This window comes from Camelus dromedarius, chromosome 1 (genome assembly GCF_036321535.1).
Source record: "Camelus dromedarius isolate mCamDro1 chromosome 1, mCamDro1.pat, whole genome shotgun sequence".
Taxonomy (NCBI): Eukaryota; Metazoa; Chordata; class Mammalia; order Artiodactyla; family Camelidae; genus Camelus; species Camelus dromedarius.
In genome coordinates, this window is record NC_087436.1 from 50,370,356 (window position 1) to 50,380,169 (window position 9,814).

General features: G+C 35.4%; 1 protein-coding gene across 1 annotated transcript in view; it reads left to right on the forward strand.

Annotated features, from left to right (window-relative positions):
- Window positions 1–4,471, forward strand: part of TACR3 (tachykinin receptor 3) — a 62,876-nt gene extending 58,405 nt beyond the window's left edge. The window contains exons 4-5 of the mRNA XM_010980658.3: window positions 2,143–2,339; window positions 3,981–4,471. Of these exons, the coding sequence (XP_010978960.1) occupies window positions 2,143–2,339; window positions 3,981–4,293 (510 nt within the window). The 3' untranslated portion in view covers window positions 4,294–4,471. The remainder of the gene's footprint in view (window positions 1–2,142; window positions 2,340–3,980) is intronic.
- Window positions 4,472–9,814: the final 5,343 nt, after the last annotated feature.

Below are 9,814 nucleotides of genomic sequence, written 5' to 3' on the forward strand. Positions count from 1 at the left end.
TATGTCAATCAAATCCATGTCATTCAGTCTAATATTCTGTGAGCCTACAGTTAACATGCATTGAGTCATTCCTGCCTATAATAAACTAGTAAGTTCTCATAAATATTATTTTCAATTTTATTTACATATGCGTATGTTTACCATATTTCCATGCATTTTTAATCTACATTTTTTCCATTATATTGCAATCTTTTCAGGATAAAGAATCGGTCTTCTACTCATGAATTTTCTCTATGCTGTTTTCTAGACCCAACAGACATTCAATAAATGTTATTAGTTGTAAGCAGGAAAAACAGACTTAAGAGTCTGAGTTTAAAGACTCTAACTTACATTCCATGAATTGTAATGGTCAACTCTTTGGCCTTTGCCTCAGTTTCATAAAGTGCAATTAAAAACCAATTAATAAGTTGTTAGGAGTGTGAAACACAATATTAATGTAAATTATAATAAAATATGGCCCTTAATTGTATTTTACAAATATATGGATGAAAAATAGGAGAGCTAAAATGCAGGATTCTGAATACAGTTCTTCAGAAAAAAAATGCAAGTAACAATGAGAAAATCAAAACACTTTGCATGATGTGGCCAGTGATGACATTCTGTGAGCTATTGACCTGGATTTTCAGCTCTGATAGCCAATTTCCATCAGCTCATACTAGATACTTGGATGTTACCTTGATTAGACCCTTAGGAAAGCTCTGCCTTATACATTGATCCATTTCATGCTTTGTCTATTTCTAAAATCATGTCTCTCATGATTTTTAACCTTCATAACTTTCATTTAAATCCCAATTTGCAATCAAATGATGAGTCCAGGACTTAAGTAACGTATTTTCACAGTTCTCAGAAGCCACATAGGCCATTTATGCCAGGACTTACTCTGATTTGTGTTCAAACGTGACCGTAAGCCTCAAAATCATTTCGTTTAATACATATTATTCTAAACTTTTTCCTATTTCCAAATTACCAAAAGAAGTATGAACAAATTTACTGGACAGACTGGTAATGAGAAATATTAAATGAGATTATTCTAGAATATTATTATTATTTCCTTTTACTTAGAAAGTCAAGCTGCTCAGTATTCAGTATCTTTGTGTTTACCTTTCTTATAGATACAAACAATGGAACAAATTTTATCTCATTAGAGACAAAAAAAATCCTCCTATTCAACTTCCTGTTACAAATTATACATCATCGTTCATTATTCATTCACTTTATATCTAATTATCTACTTTCAGCAATATACTAAGGATTGCACTAGATGCTGGGAATATTAAGACAGTTAAGACATTATCTATGCCTTTAAAAAATTTAAAGACTAGTGGAGAAGAAATAGAGATTGACATTCTACTTTGGCTATGGCCTTCCAGGATTTGTGGTTCAGAAGTGTGAAAATAGAGGAAATGAGCCATGTTAACCAAACTCACAGAAATTGATATATAAATCAGTTGTATAAGCCAATTGCCTATTTATAAACTTGAAGTTAGTGATATTTCCTCAGACTAATGTGAATATTCTTTATCACTATCCAGAGAAACCTTTCCCAATATCAGATTACAAAAGAAACCAAGTTAAAATTCAGAAGTTTGTCTAGAGAGCATGGTATTAAAGACATCTGAACAATCATAAGCTATACTCAGGCTATAATAAATACTTAGGAACCTGCCCAGCCATTATGGCCTCATGTACCGCACTGTGACTCAACAATCACAGAGCTGGGTCAGTTTCTCCAGATATAATGACTAGATATAAAATTCAGTTTCTCTAGATACATTGTCTTCGCTATTTTACTGTGTAGGCTAGCACAGCCCAATCCTAACTCTTGCTTCCTTCTCCCTCAGGTTCTTTGGTGTTTTGTAAACACTTATTTTCTTGAGGCCAATTGAAATATATTTGTTTCCGTTTGAGTTAGTGCCACCTATTCACTAGGTGACACAAACATGCTTTCTTGAAATTTACCTTAGGTAACTGTCCCTGTATTATCTCACCATTTTTTTTTAATATTTTGACTATTCCTCAGGAATGCTATGTATTTAACTGTATTGGCAGAAAAACATGATTTGCAGTAAGCTATTAGAACTAATATATACGTAATAACTTTTACATTTGCCAGAAATGACCTCTTTCTTTCTTTCTTTCCAGGTTGTAAAAATGATGATTATTGTTGTGGTGACATTTGCCGTCTGCTGGCTGCCCTATCATATTTACTTCATCCTCACTGCAATCTATCAGCAACTAAATAGGTGGAAATATATTCAGCAGGTCTACCTGGCTAGCTTTTGGCTGGCAATGAGCTCCACCATGTACAACCCCATCATCTACTGCTGTCTGAATAAGAGGTAAAAACCAGATTACCAAGTGCAAGTTCGTGGTCACTTCTGGCTTTGCTGAAAGCATATAATGTTGTTCCAGCTTCTTGGTGCATTTTTAAAATTCAAAAGGAAGGGAAAATTGAAAAAGTCAGTGAGAGAAGCACAGAGCTAGAGATACTTTTCTAGACTCTCCCTTTTTTAATGAAATATCTCACCTTAACAATTATATCCTCAAAACAATGCTCTTAGAGGTTCTAACTAGATGATTTTTGTCTGTTTTGGGTTTCTTTGCTTGTTTGTTTTTTGTTTTAGGGGGAGAAATTAGGAGGTTTTTTGTTTGTTTGTTTGTTTGCTTTAATGGGCATACTAGGGATTGAATTCAGGACCTCATGCATGCTAAGCATGTAATCTACCACCGAGCTGTACCCTTCCCACAACTAGGCAATTTTTATATAGGCCAAATTCTCCCTCCAAACTCTTCAGAATTTTACTTGCCAAAGAAAAAGAAATAACCTATTATTAAAGGAAGGGAGTTGAAAATGTGCTCAAATCCTCAAAGAAATGAAGACGCTTTGTAGAAATGCACAGGTGGAGAGATGATGGCATATGTGAGTAGACTCTATTAAAGAGGATGTTTTATAAGTAGTCTTCAAAATAGAAGGTGTTATGACAGTAATAGAAGCAAGAGTAAGGGGAAGAATTCCAGTCTTCCTTCCTGCATAACGAGGTCAGTGGGTAAGAGAGGGTGCAGCCTTTAGGGAATGGGTTGTGAGGAAACTGAGGTGGTCAGGGGGAAAGCTACTTTTAAAATGAAGTTGAAAAAAAAGCAGAAATATTTACAGTTAAATTTAAGACTGCAGGAAAAAAAAAAAAACACAAAACTGTGGTTTCCAGACTTAAAAAAACACCTTGTTTATAAGGTCAGCACATGGAGGGGTAGGGTTAAATTTCATAGGGTAAATTTGTTTAATAGATCAGTGTGGTTTAGTACAAGTAGAAATGGAACTTCAAGTAAGTAACTACATGACCTAAATCCAAAGCTCTCTTTCCAGTTGGGCTTCTACCATACTATGTCTTAGGTTTGTTAAAAACTACTTAGTTCTTGCTATTTTTCATTAATTGCATAAGCCATATATCAATTCAAGCCACTCCATAAGTAGTACATCTATTTCTAATTAACTTTATTTAATGGTTTACAAAGCCAAGGATTTTGTACTTTCATATATGATTAGATAAAAACCATCTAGATTAGCAATTAATTTTAATATTAAGTGAGACTTTAATTTATAAATGTGTAATTATTTCTGTAAGAAGCTACTTTCATTTTTAAGTGCCTTAACCAGCAAGCCTAATTAAATTACACGTATGCAAATATATAACATTACTGAAGAAATATACACTATTTCTTTGGCATATTGATTACTGATGCTGTGAGCTTACTCTTTGATGACTTGCTTCTCACTGACGCAAAGTTAAGTTTCAATTCAAAGGAGAACTTAGAAGACTAGTACCAATACTGTGGCATAAATTCTAAGAGTTTTGACTAGAAAATTAAATTTAAAAAACTGAGTTCACTTAAGGGCATTAAGGAGAGTTTTTTTGTGGCAGCTGAAGGAAATTTCCACTTGAAAACACGACTTTTTCTCCTCGTGGCCTGCTTCTCCTTAGATTTCGAGCTGGCTTCAAGAGAGCATTTCGCTGGTGTCCTTTCATCAAAGTTTCTAGCTATGATGAGCTGGAGCTCAAGACCACCAGGTTTCACCCGACTCGGCAAAGCAGCCTGTACACTGTGACCAGGATGGAGTCCATGACGGTGGTGTGTGACCCCAGTGAGATGGACAACGCCAAATCCAGTCGGAAGAAGAGAGTGACTCCAAGAGACCCAAGCTCCCATGGCTGCTCCCGCAGGAATTCCAAATCTGCCTCCACCACCTCAAGTTTCATAAGCTCACCCCACACCTCTGTGGATGAATATTCCTAAATCCATTCCTGAGCTGAAACAGTAGTATGACACCACCACGGTGCCACCACAGGCCCGCATGCCCCTGACTGCTTACTACTCTGTCCTGAATACTCTCTGGAAACAGAAGGGCAATTTCTTGGTAGCTGTTTCAGATGAGAAAGGTAGCATATAAATTAACAAAGACAGTATTAAGATATTTGCCCCCTCAAAAATAAAGGGGGCTTTAAATTTACTCTTTGAAAACTCTAAATTATTATATGTAACAGAAAAATGTATCTGAAAATTCTTGTAAAGTGTTCCATTTTTCTCACTTAAAAATTGCAGTATACATTTGTGACGCTAAAGTGACACACAATTTTTCCAAAAGATTAAACAAGTTTTAAAAGCTTTAAAATATAATAAAAGTGAATAAAAATGAAGCCTATATAAAATTAAACTTTTTCATCTTCAGCTGTAAAACAGGAAAAAGTTATATGATTAATTTTATCACTAGAATGATGGAAAATTAACCTCCAAAAGTAAGATTTAATAAAAATCTTTCCACAGAAGAACTCATTCTGTGGAATAAAAAATTTTAAAGATCTAAAGATTTTCTCCATGAAATATAACTGAAAAAGAAACCTAAGCAAATTATTAGGCAGCTGTACATGTCATTCTTTTTATTATTTTTTTCTGGGAAAGTGGCTTCAAAAGACAAGAAGTAATCATGTGCTTTTTGACCATTACATATTTTAGGGTGTCAAGCTAAGAAATAGTCAAAGCAAATCCCTATGATCCTCTTTACTTTATTTTTCACAAATACTTTTAATTTTTAAAAAATAGGTAGATTATAAAACACTAAAGATGCTTCTTAAGGAAGAAGGGAAGAATCCCATTTATCTCTGAAACTAGCTACCAATTTTTAGGCAAGAATTAAAGACAGTAATTCAGTTATGATGGCAGACAAGAGCATCTACTAGTTCTAAAGAAAAAAGTTTTTTTCCTCCATAACTCAAGGAAAAAGTTTAAGGTGAATATCAACTTAACGACAGTACAGTGCCCTTAGTCTGTCCTCTTTCCCCACTGAAAAAAAGTGTAAGGACCAGGGAAAAGTATCAGAAAATATGTTCATATGCAAATCCTTAAAAAGTCTATGTACTACTTATATATACTAGTATGACATACAGGTAAATCAAGAAAGATGTAGAAAGTTGAATCGACTGTTAGAATAGGAAGCAGGGCAATATTTGGATACATGACAACTAATGCCAGGCAAACCAAAGTACAACACACACCTTTCCACAGAGAGAGCTTTCCTCTTGTCTGCTTAGATAATTTAGAAGTTCCCCTAGAAAGAAATGAGCTAATGGTCCTAAAGAAGCATCTGTTTTATTACAAGAAAAAAATATACTAACACATTTCTGAGAGCCATGACAAAACAAGGTACACCATTAAGCGTTGAATTTATCTTCCAGATTTCAGTGCTTGTAAATCATCTTTTCTTCTTGAATTAGAGATACCATCAGTCCTGCTCTTCTTGTGCAGGAAGCCTTCTGAGAATGTAGATGTGCAGCACAAACTTCTCCTTTAAAATATTCAGTTAGATTTTTAAAGCTATCCAGGTAAAATAATGATCTCTAACACTACTGGAGTGTTATGCCTCCACCAATATAGAACTCACTAGTTTTTTAAGAACAAGATAAAAGCAATTATTTCAAGAGAATATCGTGGCCTATTGATGCCACAATGTTAAGTTTTCCAATCCTCCCCACTATCTTGGACCCAAAGCCAGAAATATCTAAAACATTAAAAGTCTAAACAACCCCTATCATATATGTGTAAGTTGAATTTCTTCTGATTATACCAATAAATAGACACACATAAACACAGACACATACAAGTGCGTAGACACATAGAGTTTACTGTATGTAAGCATTTCAAAGACTTAAATTTAAAGCCGAATGCTGAAATAGTAAGTGGTCATTACTGAGTTGCTACAAACAGCTCAGTAAAGTCACTGCGCCTTGCATGCGTGCTTTAGACAAGCAAATGTGTTCTCACTTGGTACCGAATCATGCATATAATGATTTTAAGTGTTCATTCCAAAAAACGGAAATGCTTATCATACAATGTGAAAGTCAAGAAAAAGCCTAATATTTTAAAGCAAACATGTCTTTTTCTTAGCTTATCAATAACTGTGAGTCTAGCACCAATGAATGTTTTAGGTACATGGGGCTGTATTCAGCTGTAGAATAGGAGTGTGAGTTTGGCCCTCAAATTCAGTGCAGTCAGCCATCACCAAAATACACTAATACATTTGAAAAACATAACTCCTGGCCTCCACACATGCTAGGGAAATTCAGTATGATTTACTAGAACTTCTAAGGAAAAATATCGCTCCAATCATCTGCTTTGTTTGTTTGTTTTTGTTTTTGTTTTTGATGTTGCTGTGCTCGCTAAGTATCATTCTTCCCGCATGACAGAAATACCCGAGGTCCAATCTCTTTTAATACTTTTTTAGGGAAAATTGACATTATTTCCTCAGTACTCATGACTCATAAACCAAGATCTTATAAAGCAGACTATTTTAAGTTCAAAAATTTGAAAAGAAATAATAATAGAATAAATGAGTACAAAATGAAAGAATGAAAGAGTTAAGATTTTAGTCCTTTCATCTGAATTTTGACAGTATGAATTGTAGAATAACACACATGGAAATAAGCTTTCGTAGGAGTCATTTTAAATAAAGCTATGCCAGTGTTTTCATATTTTCAGAGTTCAGAAAGATTTGCCTCAAAAATTCGCTCTATCCACTGATGTTCAAGTTCACTGTGAATCTTTTCAGTGTTTGCAGGCAAACACTCATTAGAAATGCCAGGCAGATGGTCAAAACATCCTAAGATATTTTGGACTTGGATCAGCAGCAGAAAAATACAAACTATTCTGAGAGAACTCTGAATGACTCAAAAAAATCTTTCTTAAAAGGCAAAAATAAAAAAAATCACAAACATTGAATTTTCAATATTTTGCATCTAAACAAAGTGTTTTTGAAATTACTTGCACGGGAAAAAATTAAAGCAAATGTGATTACTATGGAGTCCAATCTAATATCTTTTCTTTTTTTAGCAAGTTCAGTATGCTGCTGCATTATTTCATCTCCCAACTTCATGATGATGACATTTCTGACCCATCAGACAAATTCATACTCTTTTCCAGATCCTGCCAATCTCTTAAAAACAGAGATCTGATCAACTTCAAAGTGAACTCCACTCTTACAAAGCACCCAGGAGAATGCCAAGCAGCTCAGTATCAAACCTCAGAAGCACAAAATAAATGTTGAAAAATCAATGTTGGCCAGCTCAGAATTTGAATTTGATTTTTGTTAATGCAGAATTTCATCAGAAAACTTCTGATTAGTATCTGGTAAATTACCCCATCAAATACAAAGGCAGGAGAATTACAACAATTTCTTAACACTTTTACCAGTAACAATTTGAGTTCCCACTTATTGTTGATAGTATGCCAAAAGTTAAGAAAATTCAAGAATGACACTCACCAGGTTGTAATAATTTCCCTTAGCGCCAAGCAGAAATGGAGAATAACATCTAATAGTTGTGAACAAAGTCAGTAATTGTGTTGTAAAATAGCTTGGGAAAAATCCTGTGTACATAAAAAATAAATGTATATAAAGTTTGTAGCTAGTGGATAAAGTATTTTTAAGTTGTGGTAATTATAGAGTAAGTTTAATACATTCATTATCCTTTATATATGTGGTAATACATAACAGATTTGATTTCTCTTCTTTTCCCTGTAAGAACATTAAAAATAATATTAAAAATAAAAGCAGCCCTAATATTTTCCTACTGGTTAACATATCATATGTTTTGGAAGGTCGTATCTTATCTAAACACACTCACCTAACCATCCTTCAAAACTATATTGTGCTTCCTCCCTTATTTTTCCTTATAAAAATGTCTAGTTTTCCTAAAATACCTTGATTCAGAAAAAGCATCTATGGGGAGCAAAGGTATCAAAATGAAGAGAAATATTCTGAGTAGAAAGCAGGAACAGATGAACTGGGACGTAGACTCAGAAGTACACGTAGTTGAGTGTGGAGCATAGCATTTCAGAGCCATGGCATCAGAGCTTTAACAATCGACAGACAAGTTTAAATCTAAGCCCCACCATCTGGTAGCTGCAGGACCTGGGGCAAGTGATTCTTTGCTCTGAGCCTCATTTAACTCATCAGCAAAAAAGAGAAAATTTCTTCAAAGTGCTAATGTGAGGATTGAATGAGCTGGTGCATGAATAAGGCAGAGTCAAACATTAAATAAATATTCAAAAACATCACCTTATTATTGTGTGACTGGAGGGATTAAAGAAACCCTTGTTGCCTGTATTATCCTGTTCCCATCCAAAGCTCTCTGATGGGCATAACTAGCCTTATAGCCTCCTATCCCATAGCCCTGGGCTGTTTTCAGAGTCTGCACAAGCTCTCATGGATTTTATGCGTGTTCTGGAAATGTGCCATTTGTCCCTGGGCCCTGGGTAGGGAAAATTGTAAAGGGGAAGGCTTAGAAATGGCCAATTAATAGAAGGAGTGGCTTCAGACATGTTCAACTAAACTCATTTCTTAGGAAAGATGCAGCCATTTTAGGTTGAAGAATAAAAATGTTCAACTTCAGAAGATAATAGATGAGGGAGAAAAAGCAGAAATGTTTCTTTTCAGGTTTCCTTGGCAGCATCACTGACTGCTCTCTCACCGCCTCCTCCCCTGTGCTCTGAGGAAGAATACCCAGGACAATTCCATGTTAGGAGGCAGCAATGACCCACACCGCCTCTCCATTTCCTCCAGCTGCAAGGACATCTTCTCTGATTCAGCCCCTTAACCCCACTTAGATACAAGCATACCCTACCCTGTCCCACCAACTCATCATGAAGGGGGAAAGAGAGAAGGAAGTGAGATATCGTCAACAGCCCACTACACATTCAAAGCATCCGGAAATCCTCTAAGTTCTTAAAAGATATCCAGTGTTCCACTGATTCACACTATAGCAATGGCTACAAACCTGGTCCAAGCTACCTTCATCTGCCTAGATTATAGCAATAGCCTCCATCTCACACCCTCCTTAAAGCTGATTCTCAATAAAGCAACTAGAATGATTCTTTTAAAACTGCATCGCATCATCTCACTCTTTTGCTTAAAACCTCATGGCTTCCCATATCACTCAGAATAAAAGCCAAAATTCTTACAATGCCCTAGAAGCACCTTCATGATGTGGCCCTTATTACTTTCTTCTGTTTTTCTGTCCCACACGCACTAGGATCCAATGTATTAACTTCTTTCCTAGCATGTGCCAAGTGTGCCACAACCTCAGGACTTTGGAACTGGCTATTCCTTTTGTCTAGAATGTTGTCCACCAAGATAACTGCATGAGAAACCCCATCATTTTCTGCAAATCTTTGCCCAGTGCTGATTACCTCATTTAAAACAGCAAATCCTCAACCCCACCCCAAACTATTCTTTGCAATTCTCCATCCTGCTCTTTATTTCGTCATA